This window comes from Eptesicus fuscus, chromosome 23 (assembly GCF_027574615.1).
Source record: "Eptesicus fuscus isolate TK198812 chromosome 23, DD_ASM_mEF_20220401, whole genome shotgun sequence".
Taxonomy (NCBI): domain Eukaryota; kingdom Metazoa; phylum Chordata; class Mammalia; order Chiroptera; family Vespertilionidae; genus Eptesicus; species Eptesicus fuscus.
In genome coordinates, this window is record NC_072495.1 from 14,023,803 (window position 1) to 14,048,794 (window position 24,992).

Here is a 24,992-nt window from a genome sequence, read left to right on the forward strand (position 1 = left end):
TAGTTCCTGGACAGAGATGGGTGACATTGCCCAGTGTCAGCGAATGCCTGCTCCCTTTCTAGTTCAGGCCATTCTTTCTCTCCAGGTACCCTCCCCTGCCCCCAACCCCGAAACGATGCTCCGGGGAAAGAGCTCACGGAACTCAGGGCATTGCCATGTCCTAGTATTAATTCCTTGGGCTCACTTGACAGCAGCGTGAGGACAGCAGTTTTTGTCCCACATTCCGCACCTCCCGCCCTGGAGCTCCCTCCCTGGTCCGTCTGGGACTTTGCCTTGGTGCTGGGTTGGCCTCGTGGCTCAGGGCTCTGCTCTGTATCTCCTTTACAAGGTGTGTGCGTGTTTGGGGGGGTGGGGTTGAGCCCCTGTATGGAACACAGTCCAGTGAGGCTGAGGGGAGGCTTGAGGAGCTCCTTCCTCCACGGCCCACCCCGACAAGCTGCCGCTGGCCCCCAGAAAGACCCCTGGCTCCCCCATGTCTCATGATCCTCGTGGGTGGGAGATCAGGAGGTGGGCTGCTCCTTAAGCCACTCAGTTTGGTTGTGGAGTTGGACAGAGCAGAGGGCAAGCAGGGCGCCAGGTGGAGCCCATTCTCTGCTCCCGGGGGCTCCGGGGGCTCCGGGTCTGCTTTGCTCTGATCGTGGGTTGTTTCATTCCTTTTCACGATCAAGGAGGGCGAGCTCTCCTGGAGGCCAGGTGTACCCAACTGCAGAGAGGCACCGACCAAGATCTGCAGTCCAGGGCCCAGCCCTCCTCAGGGCCCGTGGCTGATAGAAGAGGGAGTTCCAAGTCTCTTCTTGGGGGGGGGGGGGGGGGGTAAGGGTGGTGGGGGGAGTCTCGTGGACATGCCTCAGGACGAGTCTATAGGAGAATTGGAGGAGAGTGGAGTTACCCCCTGCTTGCAGACCCCCGGCTCCCTCATGGCTCCACCCCGGAACCACACAAGCCAGGCAGACGGACACTTACTGCCAGCCTTGGGTGCAGCACAGCCGAGATGGGTTCTCTGGGGAGAGTCCTAAGAGTCGGGGGGCCAGGGCGGCAGCCCTCTGCCCAGTCGCTGGATGTGGTGGTTCTCCAGGTCCTCCAGCCAGTCTGACCTCCACTCCCACAGGGGCAGGGAGAGGGTGCGGGTCAGGAAGCGGTCAGCCCGGGGGGAGGGGGGTGACGAGGCACCTGTGTGGGGGTAGAGATATCTGTGGAGGGTTGGCCTTCACCCCTGGGGACCAGTTTAGGGAGCAAAGCTTGGGGCCAACTTCAAGCATACACCCAACCCTGAGTATAATCTAACCCCGACGTGGCCCATCGGTCTCGGTGGCTCTGGCCCCAGGGACAGGAACCATTAGTTTCTTCAGAGAGAATATTTCGAACTGGCCTTTGCCCATCCTCTCCCAGCATCCTCCGCTCCCTCCATTCGGGGAACTTCTGCCCTGGATAATCCTTGCTCTCTCGTGCACCACAAGCCTGGTTGTTTTTCTTGGGGCAGAGGGCAGAGTTAGGGTTCACAAGGTGGGAATAGGGGATCTGATAGAGCCGATGAGGCAGGGGACAGCTAAGGGGAGCCCTGACTACCTCTGTTGACATGGAGATCATGGTCCCACTCCACTAAGACGTGTGAAGGGTGATCCCAGTTGCTCCTCCCCACAACCGCAGACACGGCAAGGAGGAGGGCGTGGGAGCACGGCAGGGGTAAGAGGAGACAGAACGTCCCACAGTGAGGGGGAATCTGAACACTGGGCTAGAGTGAACCACAGGGGCTGGAGCCACCCTTCCTGGAGACCCCTGTCTGGGCTGGCGGTGGGGGTGGGGGGGAGGGTGCCCTGCAGGTAGGGGAGTGGGTTGCACTTGGCTGCCTGCAGGCTTCAGACCTGAACAAATCTGTCCCTGACCTCATGGGTGACCTTGGGCAAGTTAATAAACCTGATTGACTTACAGTTTCCTCATTTGGAAAAGAATAAAGAACATTCCTCCTAGAGGTCTCATTGAATGTATGTAAAGTGCTTATCCTAGGGCCTGGGGGGAGGTAGTTATCATTTAATGAAAACGGGCTGTTCTAAGGACAATGACGAAGGCCATGATTAGGAACTTGGCCTCTTGGTTGGGAAGAAGGGGGTCTTACAGGGGCTGTGCCCACTCCAAGGGGTGAGGGTGAGCTGATGTACCTGTGAAGACACAGTCTGCCTCCCTGGGCTCCAGACCGAAGCCAAGGCTGTCCACAGCCACTGCCAGGGCCCGTGCGAAGTGGGCGTCGGCGAGGAAGGACCCGTCGGAGGAGCTGACGAGGCTGGCTCTGGCACTGGGGGCGTTGTCCTCGGAGGCGGAGCCCCAGCCATTGGCCAGGGAGCCCTCACTGGGGGTGGGGGTGAGGCAGGGCCGAGGTGGGCACAGCAAACTCCCCACCTCGGACCCTACCCCTCCGGTAGCTCTGCCCATGTCGGCCAGCTCTGAAGCTGTGGGGACGCTGATGTACCCGTAGGTGCTGGGGGGTGAAGGAGCCCTTGGCATAGGAGAGACGCTGTTCCTAGGAAGAGGCAACGTGAGAGACAGTAGGATCGTTGAGGTGCGGTAGGGCGGGAACATTCTTTAGGGAAGAGTGGAACGAGGCAGGGTCAAGTGTACTGTATGTAACACGGGTCTACTCACCTGGGCGTCTCCTCACCCTCACTGAGCTCCAGGCACAGGGCCACCTCCTCAGGAGTCAGCACACTGTCCTGATCCTCCCCCAGGGATGACAGCGAAGAGCTGGACAGGCGACTGGAGGTTGGGCTGGGACCGGACAGGGAGGAGGCCTGGTGGCTGGAGTGGCTGGCGGTACTAGAGGGCCTGCAGGTGGGGGTGGGGGCTGCTGACAGGGGGTGGGGGGAGGGAGCTCGGGGCTCTGCCACGTGCCTGATTGGGAAAGACAGATGGCAGGATGGTTAGTGGGGTCCTTCCAACCCCTGTCCACGCCACCCTCACCCCATCCCACCCTCCACTCCCCGCTTTTTGACCCCATGCCCTCTTACTGGGTCTGTTGATTCTGGGTGGGGGGTTCATGAGAAGAGAGGGGTGCTGGCGGGAGAGGGCAAGTCAGCTCGTTGGAGGAGCTGAGGATCTGCGGTCCCAGGGCCCGCCAGGCAACCAGAGCTCGGGGCACAGGTCCTGGGGAACAATAGCCTGGGCATGAGAATAGCAGAACCCCCATCAGCCCCACACCCCAGCCTGCCCCCTGCCCAGCCCTCCCCTCAGCTTCCTGCCCCTACACCCCACCCATCACCTTCCTCAAGGACAGCTGAAGCCAGCTGTAGGGGCTGGTGGGCCCCTGCACCCCACCTCACCGCCTCACTTCCTCTCACCTGGGCTTTGGGAAAGGTTCTTGGAGCCTTTATTTCCTGCCTCCCAGGCCCAGAGCTCCATAGGGTGGCTGCCCCGGAGCAGCGGGGAGCTGTTGGCCTGGTGCAGCTCTGCAAAGGAAGAGTTGGCAGTTGAGGGACAAGCCAGGGTGGGCCTGTCAGACCCCAACCTCAGGCCCCAGCTTCGGCCTTGTCATTCAGTTACGCTTTAAGGCCCCTGAACAAGGAGAAAAGAGGGAAGAACCGCCCTCCATCTTCTCCTCCCCTTCCCACCCTCAGCCAGGCCGCTGTGAGAGGGTGGAAGGAGCACTAGGCTTGGAGTAAAAAAAGGGGCCCTCGTAGCCCAGCTGAGCCATGCAATAGCTGTGTGCCCGCAGGTAAAGCCACGAACCTTTCTGAGCCTGTTTCGTTTGTAAACACCCACGGCAAATGAGGGTTTTTCCAATGAAATAAAAACAGATCGGAAAGTTCCTGGCACCTAATAGCTTTCCCCACTTTCCAGGATACAGTGCCATCGTCCTGATCTCTGTAGCCTCCCACGGTTACTCTTCTCAGTAGTTTTGGCTCTGTGAAGGCATGTGCGCCTTCTTCTCTTGGAGAGAATCTATTCATTCCCATTCTTCACATTGTGAAAATCTCATGTGGTTCTGGCCAGCCCTACCCTGAGCAACCTGAGTATCTCTCAACTGGGGACATGGGTTAGACCAGTGGTCGGCAAACTCATTAGTCAACAGAGCCAAATATCAACAGTACAACGATTGAAATTTCTTTGGAGAGCCAAATTTTTTCAACGTAAACTTCTTCTAATGCCACTTCTTCAAAATAGACTCGCCCAGGCCATGGTATTTTGTGGAAGAGCCACACTCAAGGAGCCAAAGAGCCGCATGTGGCTCGCGAGCCGCAGTTTGCCGACCACAGGGTTAGACTGTCATGAATGGGTAAGACAAAAACAAGTAACCCTAGACCAGGCCAGGTGTGAAGGAAGAGGCACTTTAGAGTAGGAAGTTGTGTTGGTCTCACCCAGACAGGCAATGCCCTGCCCATAGATAGTCAATATTTGTTGGCTAAATGAGTGAATGGAGGATGCGATTAGAGATGTAGGTGTCAACTCGTACAGACGTGATTCCCACTTAGGGCGAACCACACTTAGAGACAAGGCTGAGTGAGCTCTGACAACAGGGAAGCCGAGGTCACTGAAAGAACTGACCCAGCCACGTACAATGCTTTCTGGTCAGGCCCAAACCCAGGTGACCTGAGTTTAAACCAGAGAGGAACTGGGTAATAGAAATAGAAAGTAATAGGTTTTCCCCAGACCGGGAACCAGAGCAAAGGAGGAAAGAAACAGCCTTCAGATGAGTGTCCCATGATCAGAAGCCCAGACCAAAGGCCAGGCAGGACCCTGGAGGCAGAGCTGTCTAGTCGGTCTCATCCTAAAGCCTTGGGGGCCACCATGGCCAGTTCAGAGCAGGGACGAGACTAAGACCCCATCTGGGCCCTGGGAATCCATGGACAGTGGCCAAATCTTCTGAGCCACTGGGATAAAAGCCCACACAATGGCTGGGCTTCCTCTATTGAGGTTTGCTTTTGTACTTTGGCTGATTTGGTTTTCGTACATTTCCTTTCATTGTATGACCTAGTACCTGGCTTCGTAACTAAGCTCAGAAGTGGGGACACCTGTTGGCTGGCTGGTTGGTTGCATGGAAAGGGCAGGGAAAGGCCAATTCTGGAAAAGGCCATATTTGTCCCAACCCTTTTCATTTCCTCTAAAGGACCCTGGTAACAATAAGTCCCCCTCCCCCCCTTGCTCAGAAATACTTGGGGTTTAGTTTCGATGTTATTTGAATAATAAACTAGGCAATAAAAATGTGATCAAGGTCAGGCCCAATCTCACTGGCCAGCCCCGAATTGCAATAAATATTGGTTTGAATTAATGAGACTATTCGGTGTGTGTATCTGGCAAAGTACGGGGAACTAAGGACCTGGTATAATGGATGAGACCCGGGAGAGTGTGATAATATCTACCATGGAGAAAAACCCCAACGAAGGCCAAGTAGTAGGGAAAATAGAAGGTCCAATAGGAGGAGTAGGTTACGGGGAGTAGAGGCACTGAGAGAGCCCGCCAGTTTTCGGAAGTGAAGACGCATCAGTCGTGGACTAGGTGACAGCAGTGGAGCCGATGTCATGGCTCTGGACAAGGTCAGAGCATGATCTGCTGAGGACTGGTGGGGACTTGGCCCACACTGGGAATCCAACTTGTAACCTGGGCACGTGTCCTGACCGGGAATTGAACCGTGACCTCCTGATTCACAGGTCGACGCTCAACCACTGAACCACGCTGGCTGGGCGGAAATCTGTTTTTTTAAATGAGATTCATGCAACCTCTTCGTAGTTGGTATTTTATTACCACTGAGCTTTTCTGATGCAATAGCTTTGGGGCAAAGCTGGAAAAAAAGGCCAGCTTCATTAATATTTAGAGTCATAAAATTTTGGATATTCGACAAGCTCCTCATTACTCTGAATCCACATTTGTCTTAATAAAAATTCAATTATAAACTTTAAAAAAAATGGGCTGTTGAGCCCAGCCGGTGTGCTCAGTGGTTGAGCCTCTGCTTATGAACCAGGAGGTCAGGGTTCGACTCGTTGATTCCCGGTAGGGAGCATGTAGGAGGCAGGCAATCAATGACTCTCTCTCATCATTGATGTTTCTAGCTCTTCCTCTCCCTTCCTCTCTGAAATCAATTAAAAATATATTTTTAAAAAATGACTGTTGAGCATTCGTAAGTCTTACTAATCAGTACAGAAGGCTCATGAAACCAGCAGATAGGGTGCCGGCCAATGTTCGGAGATGGGAGAAAAGAGTCAGTGAGAGGAGAGGGTTTCCCCAGGATGCTCCCAGAGACAGTCAAAGTGGCCCTGGGAGCAGACCACTCTGACTTCAGCTCTGAGTTCTGCCCCTTATTGACGTGGGATTTTGAACGAGTTACCCAAGTCTGCTCCTCTTTCCCTATCTGTAAAATCAGAGGAAATAATACCAAGTCAATATGTTGTGAGGCTTAAATAAAATAAATATAAGTAAAGAACCTAACACAGTGGTTGCTAAAGAAACAGAGACTAGCCTGGCTGGCGTGGCTCCGTGGTTGAGCATCGACCTATGAACCAGAGGTCACGGTTGTTGATTCCTGGTCAGGGCACATGCCCCGGTTGAGGGCTCGATCCCCAGTAGGGGGCGTGCAGGAGGCAGCGGATCAATGATACTCTCTCATGGATGTTTCTATCTCTCTCTCCTTCTCCCTTCCTCTCTGAAATCAATAAAAATATATTAAAAAAAAGAGAAAGAAACAGAGACTATAATGATGTCTCTCTGGAAAGTCAAAGCAGGTTGCTGGGAGTCAGGAGAGACTGGGCAGAAAGGACCCGCTCCTCTGGGGAGCAAGCTGAGAGTCGGGCCCCGGGCAGACTGTGTGGGGCACCAGGGGACTTGTTCATGGGAACCGGAGGCTTCGTGCCAGCACTGGGCGCATTCTGGGCACATCCTGCCAGGTTCTGGAATGGCTGGTGTGCCGGTCAGGCACTTTCATTAGACTTTGAGCCCTTAGGGGGCCAGGACCATGTCTGGTGTCTCTTGGGCCCTGGCGCTTATCAGCGTGTGGAGCTGAGCTGATGGCAGAAGCTGGGCCGCTCCTGGTGCGGCCAGACTGAAACCAGAGAAAAGCTGAGGCCAGCACAGCCCTCGCTGAGTGCGTCAGTGATGGGGATCCAGGAGGCTGTGGGTGGGGTGCTACCCATACCCGTCTGCCAGGGCCCAGGCCACATGCCCACCACATGCCCCCTCCTGGGCCCTCCTCCTCCCGCCTGCTCCAGGCTGGGACTGCGATCCCGTCCTTACCTTGCTTCTTTTTGGCCTTCCAAGCCTCTGCGGGGGCCACAGAGAAGCGAGGGGAAGGGAGCCCCCTGCGGCTGCAGAGGCTGTCGGAACTGGGCCAGGGGCTGGAGAGCCGGGTCAGCTGGGGTCGGAGATGCCTGAGGGCTGGGGCCTGGGGGCTTGGCCGGGCTGGGGGGCTGGAAGGCAGCTCAGCGATGAGGGAGCCATAGAAAGTGCGGGTGTCGGGAAGCAGGGGCACGCCAGGGCTGCGGGGATCCCAGGAGATCACTGCCATAAAACACAACAGGAGGAACGATGTTGAACCATCCTGCCCACATCCCCCCTCCTCCAGCCCTGGGCTCTCTGTTGCACTGCCAGGCCCTGGCCGCCTCTGGGCATGCTCACAGGAGCGACGGCCGTCTAGTGGGTCCCGGGGGTCCGCTCCCAGGCGGCTGCTAAGGCTGCTGCTGCTGCTCAGGTCCCGAGAGCCAGAGGTGGATCTCCAAGTGTCTGCCAGCCAGGGGGAGTCACTGTGGTCCATCCTGCAGCATTGGGGGGGGGGGGGAGGGAAGGGGATGGGTAGGGGCAGGGGCAGGAGAAACAGCGTAAAGCGAGAACCACGGGGCAGCTGAAGGAGGTGAGGAGATGGTGCTATAGGCTTTATTCTACCTACTTTTAAGCCCTTCCGACTCCTTAAAATCTCTGCACTGATGTCTCCAACTCAGTGCCCTTTCTTATCCTGGTTATCAGAGGAAGTCCAGGTTGCCCAGAGATAAGAGGTATTAAAAAGAAACAGCTGTGTGCTCAGATAAAAAGAAGATCTATCTGGAGCCAGACTAACCCAGTTTGAAAATCCCTGTTGGCAAAAAAATAAAAATAAAAAAAATCCCCCTTGGTCGCAGCCCAGCTGTGCATCCCTGGGAGCAAGTCTGTGGGCCTCTCCAAGGCCGGGTTCTTCATCTGTAAGGGTCACAGCGGGCCTTCCACAGAAGGCGGATGCTGTGCGCCGGGACCAGGAAACATGAGGTCATGCGCTGGCAGAGCAGAGCTTGCTACGTGAGTGTGGCCTCCCTACCTCTAGCCTGGTTCCCTCTGAACAGGGGGCCAGGCAGGCTGCCTGAGCCATCTTTCAACAGCAGGGACCAGACCAAAGCACTTCTCTGCCTGGAAGCTTCAGTGGCTCCCGTTGACCAAGGGAGAGCCCAGCTGCCTGGCATGGCGGACAGGGCCCTCAGTCTGGTTTCCAACTCCCTAACCAGACCCACCTCCCACGCTATGCCCCAGGCAGACCAAATGGCTTTCCCTTCCCTGTGAACATGGCGGCCATTTCCGGCTGCCCTCTTTGGCCTCCTCCTTCTCACGGTCAGGGTAAATGTGAAATCTTCCTCCCCGATTTCCCCACCCCAGGCTCCTCCATGTACCTTGTACATGGGTCTGCACCTCCAACTCTGGATTCCATTCACTTGGATGTCTCTGTCTAGACCAGTGGTTCCCAACGTGGGGCACACACCCCACGGGGCGCAATTTGATTTTTAAGGGGGGCAATTTGAGAAAGAGTTATTAACAGTGAATTTTTTGCATTTCTGATGGTTCTAGGGGCCTCATATACAGTCTACAAGTATACATTGTGACATATTTATGCATTCCAGTTCTCTATTACCGGTATATGTTTTGAAACTTTATTTGCTATTTTTTTTCATATCACTTCATATTATTATTATTATTTTTAATAATTTCTTAGTAATTTCTTCCTCAGTACTTCATCTGTCCTTTCGTTCTTTTATTTTTCTCTTTCGTGGATGCCATGTTCTTTGAAAGCTTGTTTAGACCAAGTTAATGGCCTTTTAGGTTTCCTCCACATGACTAGGAGTTCACTTTTTTAATAATAAGAAGAAGTATATGTCACAGGTGGGGGGGTGGACATCAGGATTTTAGAGATGCTTAGGTGGGGCATGGCCAAAAAAAGGTTGGGAACCACTGGTCTAGACTGAGTTCCTGGCAGATGGAGACTGTTCTAAGAGAAATGAATGAATCTCCCTCAAGGACAGGGGTGAAGTCCCAGGGCAGTGGTCGGCAAACTCATTAGTCAACAGAGCCAAATATCAACAGTACAACGATTGAAATTTCTTTTGCGAGCCAAATTTTTTAAACTTAAACTTCTTCTAACGCCACTTCTTCAAAATAGACTCTCTCAGGCCATGGTATTTTGTGGAAGAGCCACACTCAAGGGGCCAAAGAGCCGCATGTGGCTCGCGAGCCGCAGTTTGCCGACCACGGTCCCCGGGGGACAGAGAAAGTTCAGGGCAGAGCAGACAAAGCCCAGGTGGTAACTACAGAGAATGGCCAGTGGGCACAGAAAACACAGGAACCTTGCCCTGAGCCCAGACACTGACAGAAAAATGGTCTGGCTGGATGTATCTGGCACCTAGTAGGTGCTCGATCAAGTTCTGTTGGAAGATGCAGACCCGGGCTGTGAAACCTCCCAGAGGAAATCTAATGCGGTAAAGAGCAGGAGAATGCGGGCAGATGAAATGGTTATTTTAGTGTAAAACTCGGCCAACAGGATTAAAAAGTATGTTTGCTTTCTTAGTATCTTGTCTCATAACCGCAGACTTGGCTCTGGCAGCCAGACACACTTGAAGCAGAGGTACCTGCAACCGCCCTATGGTGTAGGGGCAGAGCGCCCTCTACTGGAACTGTGGGTGGATTGCCGTGAAGGAAAGATGGCTCCATAGGTTGAGTGATATACGGAAAGCAAAGGTACTGCTAGGTCAGTGGTCGGCAAACTCATTCGTCAACAGAGCCAAACATCAACAGTACAACGATTGAAATTTCTTTGGAGAGCCAAATTTTTTAAACTTAAACTTCTTCTAACGTCACTTCTTCAAAATAGACTCGCCCGGGCCGTGGTATTTTGTGGAAGAGCCACACACTCAAGGGGCCAAAGAGCCGCACGTGGCTCTCGAGCCGCAGTTTGCCAACCACGGTGCTAGGTGAACACTGGGTGCATAGACAAAATTAGGAATTCGGCTGCTCCTCCCAAGCCAATTATTCTCCAGCCAGGAGAATGACTCAGCAGGGAAGTGTAGTCAGGATTATTAGTGAGAGGTTGGTGATGAGAGCACTGGATTAGGAGTTCAGAAGGCCAGCTGTGCTGCCTTGGGCAAAGCCGCTGAAGTCTATGATTTCGTTTACTCTCTGTCAAGTCGTCTGATAGTAACATTATTGAAAGAGAAAACAATTCTCACTTGGAGTTGAGGAGAGACACAGATACCAGGATTCCAAACTGCCTGGAGTAAGGGAGACTCCATCCAATTCTCTGTTCCAGCTCCTTGGTCCCCCTGCCCCTCCCTCACCTCAGGCCACGCCCCTTTCATGTCTCACCTGTGTTTTAGGATGGCGTCCTCACTGGTATACCTGTACAGACCTGGGAGAGGGCGGGAAGAAGGCTCAATCTAGAGTCCCCAGCATCAGGCTAGAGATCTAACCCCCATTGTGTTCTTTTTAAAAAATATGTATATATTTTTTTTATTGATTTCAGGGAGGAAAGGAGAGGGAGAGAGAGTCAGAAACATCGATGATGAGAGAGAATCATTGATCGGCTGCCTCCTGCATGCCCCCTACTGGGGATCAAGCATGTGCCCTTGACCAGAATTGAACCCGGAACCCTTCATTCCGCAGGCCGACATTCTATCCACCGAGCCAAGCCAGCTAGGGCCCCCCTATAGTGTTCTTAACTGGACCCAGTGAGTCCTGACCCCCCTGGATTCTGCTTCCCTCTCTCACCTGGGCCCAGGTGCACCCCAGCGCGGCGCCGACGGTGGATACACACAGTGGTGCCCAGCAGCAGCAGCCAGAGCAGGACACCCCCGGTGGCAATGACCTCTGGACGCTTCAACGTTGCTCTCAGCTGCTCCAGGATCCACGGACCGGGGTCTTTGGGTTCTCGGGTGGCTCGATCCATGGTCTGCTCTGTAGAGGTTTTGGAGCTCAGGGGTAGGGGGCAGGGGGAGCAATGAGGGTGGGACAGAGAAGGGGGAAGAGCTGGAACTGGGAAGTGGGAACAGTGAGAGGAAGGTGGGCATTGGGGCTGAGGGATGTGGGTGGGGGCCAGTGGAGACTTTCCTCACCCAAAATGAGGCAGGCGGGGCTGCTGGGCTCCCCAGCCCCAGCGCCGGTGACGGCAGCCACCTGCACGCAGTAGGAACCTGGCGTTTGGGTGGCAATCTCCAGCTGGGTCTGCTCGCCGGCCACTGTCCAGTTGGTTGGGGGCCATGAGGTGTTGCTCAGGCTCCACACCTAAGGACATGCAGGGTGAGCAGTGGCCCCAGGCACCATCCCAGCTGCGGGGCCCTTCATCTGCAGTCAGAGTCTGAGCCTGCCGTCACCCTGCCCTGGGGTTGACCAGGGCACACTCCCCTCACAACCATCCACACTTCTGATCCCGTCCTGGGCCCTACATCCAGCCTCACTTTCCTCGTCTGTAAATTGGGGATAACGGACCTGCATTACCACCATTTGTCCACCATCCAGAGCTGAAAAGTCAGTGCCGACATGTACACATAAGGAACTGGTGGACATTGAAATTGGGTCTCAAAAGAACTGTTGGTCCAGAAAGAAACTCACTACAGACTGATTCATTTGCCTGTCAGCATAACTATTATTGCTCGTCTCACATTCAGTTCTTATAAGTATATTTCTAGTGACACATGATCTCGCTCATCTAGGGGAAATGATGAACAACATAGACTGATGAACAAGAACAGAACCAGAAACAAGGAGGCATCAATCGGACTGTCGGGCCTCAGAGGGAGGGTAGGGGAGGGTGGGGGTAGGGGGGAGAGATCAACCAAAGGACTTGTGTGCATGCATACGAGCCTAACCAAAGGTTAAGGACAACAGGGGGGTGGGGGCATCCGTGGGGAGGGGTGTGGGATGGGAATGGGGGGATGAAGACAAATATGTGACACTTTAATCAATAAAGAAATTAAAAAAAAATTGGGGATAAGAACCAGGTGGACCGGGGGATGCAATGAGACCAGGGAGCTAACTGCTTGGCATGGTCTGGCAGACGCTCGTTTGTCAATAGTGGGTGCTCCTCGCTTCTCTGCACGGGTTCACTTCTCAGAGCCCAGAGCAAGGACACGCGGGATGCCAGGGGAGAGGGAGGCCTCGGCACCACTAGGAAGGGGTGTGTCAGCTTGTGGGGGTACCTGGTAGCCACGGATGATGCCATTGTGGTTTTTGGCAGGTGGTGGGACCCAGTTCACAAGGATGCTGCCATTGCCCAATTTTAGGGTCACCTCCTGGGGAGGGGCGCTGGGCACTGGGGGGAGGGAGAGAGGAGATAAGGAATGAGGGAGCTCTAGGGAGAAGGGCTGGGATGGGGACACAGGGGCAGAGGCCACACTGATGAGAATAGCACTCTGCTTGCCTGACCAGGGCAGAGGGATCCAGGAGCAGGACCCACCATCCCCCCAGACTGGGGTGGGACAGTCCTCCAGGGCCCCCCAGACTGGGGTGGGACAGTCCTCCAGGGCCCCCCAGACTGGAGTGGGACAGTCCTCCAGGGCCCCCCAAACTGGAGTGGGACAGTCCTCCAGGGCCCCCCAGACTAGAGTGGGACAGTCCTCCAGGGGCCCCCAGACTGGAGTGGGACAGTCCTCCAGGGCCCCCCAGACTGGAGTGGGATAGTCCTCCAGGGCCCCCCCCAGACTGGAGTGGGACAGTCCTCCAGGGGCCCCCAGACTGGAGTGGGACAGTCCTCCAGGGCCCCCCAGACTGGAGTGGGACAGTTCTCCAGGGGCCCCCAGACGGGTGGGACAGTCCTCCAGGGCCCCCCAGACTGGGGTGGGACAGTCCTCCAGGGCCCCCCAGACTGGGGTGGGACAGTCCTCCAGGGCCCCCCAGACTGGAGTGGGACAGTCCTCCAGGGCCCCCCAGACTGGAGTGGGACAGACCTCCAGGGCCCCCCAGACTGGGGTGGAACAGTCCTCCAGGGCCCCCCAGACTAGAGTGGGACAGTCCTCCAGGGGCCCCCAGACTGGAGTGGGACAGACCTCCAGGGCCCCCCAGACTGGGGTGGGACAGACCTCCAGGGCCCCCCAGACTGGGGTGGGACAGTCCTCCAGGGCCCCCCAGACTGGGGTGGGACAGTCCTCCAGGGCCCCCCAGACTGGGGTGGGACCAGAGGTCTATTGTTGGTGTGGGCACCGCCCCTGACCTTGCTCAGGCAGCCTCAGGAGCAGCACGTTGCTGTCAGGGCCCCGAGCCCGGCCGGAGGACGGTCTCACTTTGAACTCGTAGTCTTGGCCCCAGCGGAGGCCCCCGAGCTTCGCGCTCTGCGAGCCAGCCAGCAGGGCCTCTGCCCACGGAGCTGCCTGGCCTCCTGGCACCGGCTGGGTCCTGAACAGCGCCGTGTAGGACTGGGCAGGGGCGGCAGGGCCGCTGACCTGGGCGAGAGTCCGGAGAAAGGCGGGGGGTCAGGGACGCAGTGCTGTCTGGACCCGGGACTGGCTCCCGCCCTGGGCGCCAGGCCTCACCTTCCAGCTGAGCCACACGGCAGGCCCAGGCGTGGTGCCCTGGGAGGGACCCGGGTTCAGCAGGGTCACGTTTTCCAGCTGAATGCGCACGGCCAGAAGCTCCAGAGGCTCTGGGGGAGAACAGGGCTGGGATGGGGGCTACAGGCCCGAGTGAAGGAACTGAGGGGTCCAGGATCCCTTAGCTGCCCAGAACCCCAAACTCCCAGCTTCCTCAGAACTAGAGCGCTCCTATTTCCACTGTAGGATGGGGAAGCAAACCTCCCCTAAGATGGGGTCCACCATCCGATGCCAATCCCAGGTGGAACCTCACATACCCTAACCTCAGACCACACCAGATCACACCAGCCTAACCGGAACCGCCCCCCCCCCCCACCCCCCTGTCCACACTGGCCCTGATGTTAGCTCCCTCCCTTACCCTGGACTGACACCCTGGCTGCCCGGCTCTTCCGCTGTCCTGCCTCGTTGGTGGCCACACACATATAAGTCCCCGAGTCACTCTTCTCTGCTCTTAGCATCCGCAAGGAGCCACTGGACACCTGTCAGGACAGGCACATGCGCAGTCTCCCGTGAGGGGCGGGGCTCTGACAGGGGAGGGAAGCTGAAGGCCGTGCTGCCTTCCTCTCCTCAAATTCTGCGGGGGGGCACTCAGAAGGCGGGTCAGTCCCCTGTAGGGCCGGGACAGGAGGAGGTATGGGGAAGGGAGCGATGCTCACCCTGTGCCGCCCCGGCTGGAGGGCCAGGGGTTTCTCATCCTTCCACCACAAGACCGTGGGCTCTGGGTGGCCCCAGGGCGGCCAGCACTCCAGGATCACCTGCTCGCCCACCGTGGCCACGGTGTCCTGGGGCTGGACCCGGAAATCCTCCTGGAGGACTGTGGGGAGGAAGGAGGCTCTGGGGGGAGCAGTGCCCGGTCCTCCCCTCCCCAAAGGCCCCCCTTGGTGTCTCCTGCCACACCTGTGCCCCATTCTATTTTTTCACGACTGTGAGCCCACTCTTCAGAGACCCACCTCCTAAGCGTTCCATGTAGGTTCACCCCCAACTCAGCTCTCTCCTCCCGGTTCCCCGTCTGATATCCCTTCAAACCTCCCTCTGACGCCAATCCCAGGTTGAACCTCACATACCCTAACCTCAGCCAAAACCAGCCCACACCAGCCTAACTGGAGTCCTCCCCACTCCCCCCAACACACACACACATTGATCCTCACAGATACCCCTTCAAACCTCCCTCAGCACAGACATATCACCCAGGGCTCCCCTCCCAGGCCTCACCAGCCGCAGACAGCCGCGCGCCGCGGCTCACCGCTGTGCCCAGCCGGTTGCTGGCCTCACACGTGTAGATGCCCAGGTCTGTGGACAGGGCCTGGTTGCTGCGGGCGTGCGCCTGGGTGGAGGGCCAGTGCAGCAGCAGGGTTCCATCAGGGAGGAGTTGGTGTGTGTCTGGGGGCTCCATGCTCAGGGGCTGCCCATTGAGCAGCCAGTGGATGGTGGGAGGCGGCTGGCCTGAGGCTTGGCAGCTCATCTGGACGGGCTCAGGGCCCTGGAGCAGCTGGTCCTGTGGGTGGACTAGGATCTGGGGTGGGGAGTCCGGAGCTGTGCCTCCTGGAAGGGAAAGGGAGGTGGAGCCCAGTGTGACCACCATCAGGCGCCCAGATCCCTGCATTCCTCATTGCCTTCTCTCCTCCGAAGATCAATTCAAAGGAAGGAGACCTTTCGAACTCTCAATCTATCAGTCTCTCTCTCTCTCTCTCTCTCTCTCTCTCTCTCTCTCTCTCTCTCTCACACACACACACACACACACACACACACACACCATCATCATCATCATCATCAACAACATCATCATCATCTCTTGCAAAGGAGCGAGGGGGCCTCTTCTTCCCTGGCCAGGCCCTGGATCGAGGGAGCGTGAGCTAGGAGAGGGGATGGCCACACTCACCCAGGCCGAACAGAAGCAGGAGGGGCAGGGGCCACCAGACCCCGGGGAGACCCGCTCCTCCGGAGCCCATGGCTGCTGCTCCCAGGTCTCTGTCCTGGTCCCGAGCACTTTGTCTTGCGGCTCTGAGCTCATGGGGAGGGGAGGGGCGGGCAGGCCGTTGGTGGTTGTTTGTGGCCGAGACTGCCCCAGAGGGAAGCAGCTTTGAGGAAACCGATGCTTCCTGCCTGGCCCTCGGTGCCTTGAAGAACTGGGAGGAGCCCAGGGGAGAGAAACTCCCTGGCTCCCACCCCAGCCCTGAGGTTTACCTTGTGATCTAGTCTGGGATTTCTTTTTATTTTATTTTATTTTATTTTATTTTATTTTATTTTATTTTATTTATTTATTTTATTTTATTTTAATATATTTGTATTGATTTCCGAGAGGAGAAAGAGGGAGAGAGAGATAGAAACACCAATGATGAGAGAGAATCATTGATCGGCTGCCTCCTGCAAGCCCCCTGCTGGGGACTGAGCCTGCAACCGAGGTTCATGCCCTTGACCGGAATCGAACCCGGGACCCTTTAGTCCACAGGCTGACGCTTTCTCTGTCCACTGAGCCAAATCAGCCAGGGCTAGTCTGGGATTTCTTAAAGGCAATCCTCACACTACCCATAACTCTAACCACAGCTTTGACCCTTTAGCCCTAAGCCTGTATTTAACCCTTGAGTCCCCATCCTTATTCCTTTGCTTTCAAGTGACCCTTGCTAGAGTGGACCGGAAATCCAGAGGAAACTAAGTCGAGTGGAGCAGTCACTCCTCGGTCCATTCCTCAAGGATTGATGGAGCAGGGGGCTGGGTGGGACAGAAGACAGGAAGGCTTCAGAGGCTCTGGGACAAGCTCAGAGACAGATGAAATAAGCTGGGAGACCATGGGCATGTTCCTTAGCCCCTGCAAGTCACTCATCTGTAAGTGGGGATAATAATAGTAGTGCGTACCTTGGGGGATGGAGTAAGAATGAGATGAGATGAGATAAAACATTAAATCACTTGGTCCAATAACCTAATGCATTATAAGTGCTCAGTAAGTTTAACCAATACTGTTATTTTTATGCACATCCCATCACGGAAACTATTCAAGCATCCTCGGCTGGGATACTTCGGGCCCCGGGCTGGTGGTTTGAGTCTGATATTTTAAGAGTCTTTCCCCAGCCCTGAAACCTGTGTCTGCTGCAGACAGGCCTGTAGCTTCTGAGCCTGCTGCTCCCCACCCCCCTCCCTAGAGAGAGGCTGCATTCCCCCCTCAGAGCCCACCTCCTGTTTACAGGTTTCTTCCTTCCAAATCTGGAATCTCAGCCATTTCCTGGAGCTGTTCCCGGAAAGCCAAGGCCGGGCTCTGGGGGCTCAACGGAAGACTGTCCAGCCTTTGTTTCCAATAGTTCCTGGCCAGCTCCTCCGTGAGGCCCCTAACCCAGCTGACTCCCTCGCTTCCTCTCCTTCCCATCCTGGCATAGTACCAGCCACAGCCACAGCCTTAACAGCCTATCAAGAGGAGTGAAGGCCCGGCTGGGGGCTGGCATAGCTCAGTGGTGGAGCGTCAACCTATGAATCGGGAGGTCACGGTCTGATCTCTGATCGGGGAACAGGCTCGATTCCCAGTGTGGGGTGTGTCAGGAGGCAGCTGATTGATTCTCTCTCATCATTGATGTTTCTATCTCTCCTTCTCCCTCCCTCTCTGAAATCAATAGAAAAATAGAGGAGGGAAGGCCTCTTTCAGAACTCCTCTTGCCCTTCAAATGCAGACCAAGACTGATGGAGACAATTAGAACAAGAGAACAGAATGGTTTTTACAACCTGAGCGCCTCCAAGAGGTGAAGAATAGACAGAAGGAAAGTAATGGAGTGACAGAGCTGGGAGGATAGGAACTGGGACCAGAGGAGCGCTTGGTATGTCAGAACTGGAGGAGCTAAGGGCAGTGGTCAAGTCCACGGCATGTGTGCCAGGCGGAGTGGCATGGAGTTTACAGGGTCAAGGACCTGTGGAGCCAGAGGGATAAAGGGGTATTCATGTGGACACTGCAGTCATCCAAGGGTGACACAAGAAAAATGTGGGGAGACAAATGAATTTACTGCACACCCTGCCAACCTGAGATTTCCCAGAGACAGAGCCCCGAAGCCTGTCTGGCCCCCTGACTGCTGGCTCCCCAAGAATGTTGCTGTCAGCAGTCCTCTGTTAGCCTGTCCTGCTTGCACACTGGACTTGGGGAGATTAACTAAGTTCTCTGCTAAGGATTGAATGCCAACTGGTTTTATCTCAAATGTGTGCAATCTAGAAAGATGATATAAACCCTCCTCAGGGGGAAAGATGGCAAGTCCCAAAGGAATTCGGATTCATGACTAGCCCTGTCCTCAGCTGAGTGAGAATGGACAGGCGGCACAGTGCGGAGAGGTGCCAGTGATGGGCGGCAGGAACAGAGCCCCAGAGGCTACGGCGGCCTGAGGAATGGTCCCCGTCCCACAGTCATGTGCCTCATCCCTGGAGATCGCCTGATCCCTGGAGATCACCTCCATTCCATTCCATTCCATTCCATTCCATTCCATTCCATTCCATTCCATTCCATTCCATTCCATTCCAGCCTCTCTATTCCCAGACTCTGGAGGGCCCAGTGCTAAGAACTGATGGGTATAGAAGGGGTCAATTACTCAGAGCTGCTCCTGTAGGCCATTAAGGTCCTTCCCCTTACTTGGTCCAAGCATCAGGGACACTCAGGGATCCATGGAGTGATTGCCCAAGGGGATTTCCCAACAGTAAGATGGGATCTAGATGGCTCCCAGAGACCACAGTGCTCACGTCCGGCAACCTGGCCCATCAGCGCCCTGATTGTCTCATTCCCACGCACGAAGGAAGAGTTGGCTGCATGAGTCAAACGGATAATGTCAGTGGGAGTTGCCTTCAGTTTTAAGGAAGTTCTGCTCCCTGCCCTGGTGATCTGCAGACCCAGTGACCAGTTTAGAAAGTATTCTTCCTTTGCCCTCTGGTTTTAAAGTGCTGAGGCTTGTGAGTGTCTCGTAGTTGCCTGCAAGAGGGGAGAGAAAGGGCAGGGATTGAGTGCCCTTCTAAAGGACCCTCCAGAGGAAAAATGTCCACCTCTCGTTCCTGGCTTCTCTGGCTTCCTATTCCATGTTCTCTGAAGATGCAGCCGGGGAATGCCTGCTGGGCCAAGCTCATGGGGTAAAAGGTAAGGATTCAGGTAGGACTGAAGGCAGTTACACTATATGGAGATCCTGGTTCCACTGGCAGAGAGACCTGCAATGTCACATAACCTCTCTGAGCCCCACTTTCCTCGTCAGGGTATGTCGGTATGCGGTTTATGGGTAGGGGACGTGGAAGTGCTTTGAGAGCACTAGCTATGCACTAATTATCCCTTGGGTGTGTTGGGAACGGCACATCTCCACCCTGACCAACCTCAGTCAGCCTCAACCACCTCTAGGTACTCTTGATGGCTTCTTTTTTTCTTTAATTACTTCTCAGTTTATTTTATACATTTTAAAAAATGATAGTTGGCATTCAGTATTATTAGATTCAAGTGTACAGCATAGTGGTTAGACACTGATATAACTTACAAAGTGATCCCCCTGGTAAGTCTAGTTTCCACCTGGCACCATCCATAGTTATTCCATTATTGGCTATATTCCCTATACTACTTTACAGCTCATGACTATTTTGTAACTAACAATTTGTACTTCTAACCCCTTCACTTTTCAACCAGTCCCCCAGCCCCCTGTCATCTGACAACCATCAGTTTGTTCTCTGCATCTGTGAGTCTGTTTCTGTTTTGTTTGTTCATTTATTTAGTTTCCTAGATTCCATATCCAAGTGAAATCACATGGTATTTGTCTTTCTCTGACTGACTCATTTCACTTAGCGTAATACCTTTTAGGTCTATCTATGTTGTTGCAAATGGTAAGGTTTTGTTCTTTTTTATGGCTGAGTCATATTTCATACTATATAGGTACCACATCTTCTTTATCAAATTATTAATGAACATTTATGTTACTTTTATATCTTGGTTGTTGTAAATATTGCTGCAATGAACATCTGAATGAATGCATGTATCTTTTTGAATTAGTGTAAAAATGAGTTGGATTTCTTTGGAGAAATACCCAGACGTGGAATTGCTGGGTCATCGGGTAGTTCTGTTTTTAAATTTTTTAGGAACCTTCATGCTGTGTTCCATAGGGGCTGCGCCAATTTACAATCCCACTGACAATGCCCAAGAGTTCCCTTTTCCCACATCCTCACCAACACTTGTTGTTTATTGATTTATTGATGATAGTCATTCTGACATGTGTGAGGTGATATCTCACTGTGGTTTGAATTTGCATTTCTCTGATGGTTGGTGACATTGAGCATCTTTTCATATGGCTGTTGGTCATCTGTATGTCCTCTTTGGAGAAATATCTATCAGGTTTTCTGCTCATTTTTAAATTGGAAAATTTTGTTGTTTTTGGTGCTGAATTGAGTTCTAAAAGTTTTGGATATAAACCCCTTATCAGATGTATCATTGGCAAATATCTTCTTCCATTCAGTAAGTTATCTTTTAGTTTTGTTGATGGTTCCTTTGCTGTGCAAAAATGTTTTAGTTGATGCGGTACCATTTGTTTATTTTGTCTTTTGTTTCCCTTGTCCAGGGAGATATATCAGAAAAAATATTGCTGAGTGAAGTGTCAGAGTTTCCTGCCTATGTTTTCTTCTAGTAGTTTTATGATTTCAGGTCTTATGTTTAAGTCTTTAATCTATTTTGAGTTTATTCGTGTATATGGTATAAAAAAGTGGTTGTTTCATTTTTTGCATATATCTGTTCAGTTTTTCCAACACCATTTATTGAACAGACTGTTTTAACCCCATTAAATATTCTTGCCTCCTTTGTCATGGCATGGGCTTATTTCTGGGCTCTCTATTCTGTTTCATTGATCTATGTGTCTGTTTTTATGCCAGTACCCTGCTGTTTTGATTACTATAGCCTTGTAGTATAGTTTGATATCAGTTAGTGTGATACCTTCGACTTTATTCTTCTTTCTCAATTGCTGTGGCTGTTTGGGTCTTTTGTAGTCCTATATAAATTTTAGGATTATTTGTTCTGGTTCTGTGAAAAATGACATTGGTATTCTGATAGTGATTGCATTGAATCTATAGGTTTCTTTGGGTAGTGTGGGCATTTTAATCTGGTTCTCCAGCGCGGCGGGAAACTTGGTCTGTGACTGGCAGCGTGCGCCACTGCTGTGGTTTCACTAAATGAAGACCTTCCTGAACGCCGAACATTGGCACCAGCTGTGACCTCACAGAGAGGACAAGACCGGCTACACCAACTCCTCTGCCCTTCAGCTGCTGTCGTGCAGCCTCTAAAGTTAATCTTGACCACCTTTTTCTTCCCAAAGAATTCAAGGACCCTGGAGTAATCTCATTCTGATACTTCCTTTTCAATTTACCTGCTATTATTTCCTTGTATTTTTTAAAAATATATTTTATTGATTTTTTACAGAGAGGAAGAGAGAGGGATAGAGAGTTAGAAACATCAATGAGAGAGAAACATCGATCAGCTGCCTCTTGCACACCCCCTAACTGGGGATGTGCCTGCAACCAAGGTACATGCCCTTGACTGGAATCGAACCTGGGACCCCTGAGTCCGCAGGCCGACGCTCTATCCACTGAGCCAAACTGGTTTCGGCTATTTCCTTGTATTTTATTGGTCTGAACTTTGGGAACCCCAGATTAGATATTATTGTCATTTTATAAAGGACTGTTGAGATTCATCTTTCTCTTTCTACTCATCTCTTTGCTTACCATTCTTTCTTGTACCTTAAACATTTCTTTTGGAATAATTTTCCCCTCTTCCTAAAATATTTTAGGCGTTTGTTTTTTTTTAGTGTTGATGATAGTTTTGTTTGTCTGATAATATCCTTCTTTTGCCCTCATGTATGGAAGTTTGATTTGCTAACTATTCTAGGTCAGTGGTCAGCAAACTCATTAGTCAACAGAGCGGCAAACTGTGGCTCGAGAGCCGCAGTTTGCCGACCACTGTTCTAGGTTAACAGTTATTGATTTTTTACAGAGAGGAAGGGAGAGGGAGAGAGAGTTAGAAACATCGATGAGAGAGAAACATCGATCAGCTGCCTCCTGCACACTCCCTACTGGGGATGTGCCCGCAACCAACGTACATGCCCTTGACTGGAATCAAACCTGGGACCCTTGAGTCCGCAAGCCGACACTCTAGCCACTGAGCCAAACCAGTCAGGGCCAAATTTGTTCATTTTTGCTAGTCTCTTGCTGCTTATTAAATTTTGCCTTTTATTTATTGAACATAAATATTTTATATCCCATAATTATTTTATATCTGATAGCTTCAATATCAGAAACCTTTGGGAGTCTAAATCTATTGCTTTTTAGTCTGCAGACTCTCCTTCATGGTGATTTGTTTCCACCTGTGTTTATGACCTTTCACTGTAATTCATCTTTGATTGGTCTTAATCTCTGAAAATTTTAGGAGGTGCTTTTCTCTAGAGAGGATTTGCAATTTTATTTTATGTGTTTTTAAAAAATATTTTAAAATTGATTTTTAGAAAGAGAGAAAGGGAGAGGGAGAGAAACATCGATGTGAGAGAGAAACATAGATTGGCTGCCTTGCATGTCTCCCCACCAGGTACTGAGACCCCAACCAGGATGACGCCCAACCTACTGTGCAACACCGGCCAGGGCTAAATTTTTCTTTTCAAAGCCTGGGATATGACCAGCTGGGGGTCCTTCCCAGGACACCAACTTAATACAGGCGTCCCAGGCTCAGCTCTCCCACCTCGTCACTTGTCCAAGTCGTTTCCATTACAGGGCTATGTAAATATGTATCCCTGAGCAATCCACATTTTATGGGGACTAAGTAATCTGGACTCATGTTACATTGCCAAGATTTCATACATGCCTCAAATATGTGTTCTTTCATCCTTTTTTCCTTCTCCTCCACCTGATTAACTAATCTTTCTAACACTAAATTCAGGCCTATTCTCCTCCAAGATACTTTAATCTGGGTTAGAGAACACTCCTATATGCTCTCAGAGCACCCTGTATCTGCCTCTATCTTTGCATCTTCCATACTGTATTGTAATAATCTGTTTACCCATCTGTCTTCCTCCATGAGAATTCTGGGTAGAAGTCATGGCATAGTTATGCTTGTTAGGTTTGATCAAATAATTGAGTCGACACCCCTCCCCTGGGAATTGACCTTTAGGCCACTTCACAAGGGACATTTATTTCCTTTCCCTTAGACCACATTCCATTTGCTAAGACCATTATCTCTCCGGACTTTCCCAGAATCCCGACCTGCCCAGAGAATTCTCCGCCCAGAAAAAGCCCTCCTAGAGTCCTTTAAAATCTCCGACTCCCTGCCCCTGGGTGCTGGTGCCATTTGAGGGCTCAGCCCCTCTGGTATCCAGATGACCTAATAAATTTATAATCCCTTACATTCCTCCTTCGGCAACCCTAACAATGCTGTTTCCTCAGTGTCCATCACAGGGCCTGGACCATGGTGGAGTTACAAATGTTTATGAATCAATGAAAGAATACCTGAATGGATGAATGTGGGTGAATGACTTTGGAATGGACAATTTGGGGTTTTCAAAGAGGATGAAGGCTAAGTGAAATAAGCCAGTCAGAGAAAGATAAATATCACACGATCTCACTCATTTGTGGAATATAACGAACAACATAAACTGATGAACAAAAACAGATTCAGAGACAGAGAAACATTGATCAGACCATCAAACCTCAGAGGGAAGCCGAAACCGGTTTGGCTCAGTGGATAGAGAGCGTCGGCCTGTGGACTCAAGGGTCCCAGGTTCGATTCCGGTCAAGGGCATGTACCTTGGTTGCAGGCACATCCCCAGTAAGGGGTGTGCAGGAGGCAGCTGATCGATGTTTCTCTCTCATCGATGTTTCTAACTCTCTATCCCTCTCTCTTCCTCTCTGTAAAAAATCAATAAAATATATTAAAAAAAACAAAACAAACAAACAAAAAAAAACAAACCTCAGAGGGAAGGTAGGGGAGGGTGGGGGAAAGGGAGAGAGATCAACCAAAGGACTTGTATGCATGCATATAAGCCTAACCAATGGACACAGACAACAGGGGGGTGAGGGCATGAGTGGGGAGGGAATGGGGGGGGGGTAATGGGGGAATAAGGACACATATGTAACACCTTAATCAATAAAGAAATTTAAAAAAAAAAGAGGATGAAGGATGGTGAAGGAAGACGAGAAGAAAAAAGGGAAATGACTGATGTTTTTAAGTTTGTTTTGTTCTCCTTGCTTAAGTGGAAGAAAGTTGTCATTTCATTTCATCAAAAGTTTATTGAGCATCCAGTATGTGCTAGGCACTCTGCTAGATGCTAGTAATACAAAGATGAAGATCCAAACAAAATACAATAGAAACAAAATCCACTTCCTCACTCCCCCAACCTCCCCAACCCCACCCAAGGTAAATTTGGCTTCAGCCAGGGAAGCGGGGCCTGGGCCCTCAGGGATTCAGCATCAGGGTCCGGAATACAGCAGACTCTCATCTCATCCCACCCTAACCTTCACCCCTGCCTCTCCAGGCTGACCAGCATCTTCCCCTACTCTGAGTCCTGCATCTCACACCTGCCTGAGCAACTTAACCCTGCACCTACGTATTATCCCTGGATGAGGCACCTGGGAAGGTTAGGGGAGCAGTTCTGGACAACTAAGGGGAGCTGCAAAAGCATGCAGGCTCAAATGAGCCCCAGGCACGCTGACAGGCAGAGGGGGAGGGGCCAACTAGAGATGTTTTTGCCCTTGGGGCTGGGACTTGCTCCTGTGTGAAGGGTGGAGACAGGGGCCTTAGGAATTGCTCTGTGGGATCGTGGAGAGTCAGAACTGGAGTTTAGGAGGTTGAGGAGGGGCAGAGGTTAGAAGACACAGAAGGTCTCCTCTTTCAGCTTTTTCAATTGCCCTCTCTCCTCACACAGTAGATTATTGTCTCTCCTACAAACTGGTCCATAGGCTGGGGCCTGGGCCTGGCCTGGCTACACAGTGGCCCTACCTCTGTACTCAGATGCTGTGTGATTGGGGAGTCTGCCCTTCTCCCGTCTCTTGGGATCCGGGTATCTGGGAGCAGTGCAGGTCGAGGCGGGAGCCAAGAGTTGGATCACGTCTCCCTGAGGTGCTGGGAGCAATGAGCCTCCTCCCCCCACTTCATTTCTCTGGAAAGTCAAACCTTATTCTCTCACAGCTGGAGGGAGCCCGCAGCCTTTCTGGGGGGGATTATGATTGTTTGAAAGGCTTGTTGTG

General features: G+C 52.4%; 1 protein-coding gene across 1 annotated transcript; it reads right to left on the reverse strand.

The window, feature by feature from the left end:
• Window positions 1–847: 847 nt before the first annotated feature.
• ROBO4 (roundabout guidance receptor 4) lies at window positions 848–15,736 on the reverse strand. Its single transcript, XM_054712849.1, is given in 18 exon segments — window positions 848–858; window positions 964–1,170; window positions 2,157–2,515; window positions 2,638–2,883; window positions 3,000–3,135; window positions 3,330–3,437; window positions 7,213–7,476; window positions 7,594–7,730; window positions 10,573–10,615; window positions 10,975–11,160; window positions 11,319–11,487; window positions 12,402–12,514; window positions 13,412–13,640; window positions 13,731–13,840; window positions 14,146–14,266; window positions 14,444–14,601; window positions 15,000–15,329; window positions 15,667–15,736. Coding segments are annotated over 18 exon segments (2,997 nt in total).
• Window positions 15,737–24,992: the final 9,256 nt, after the last annotated feature.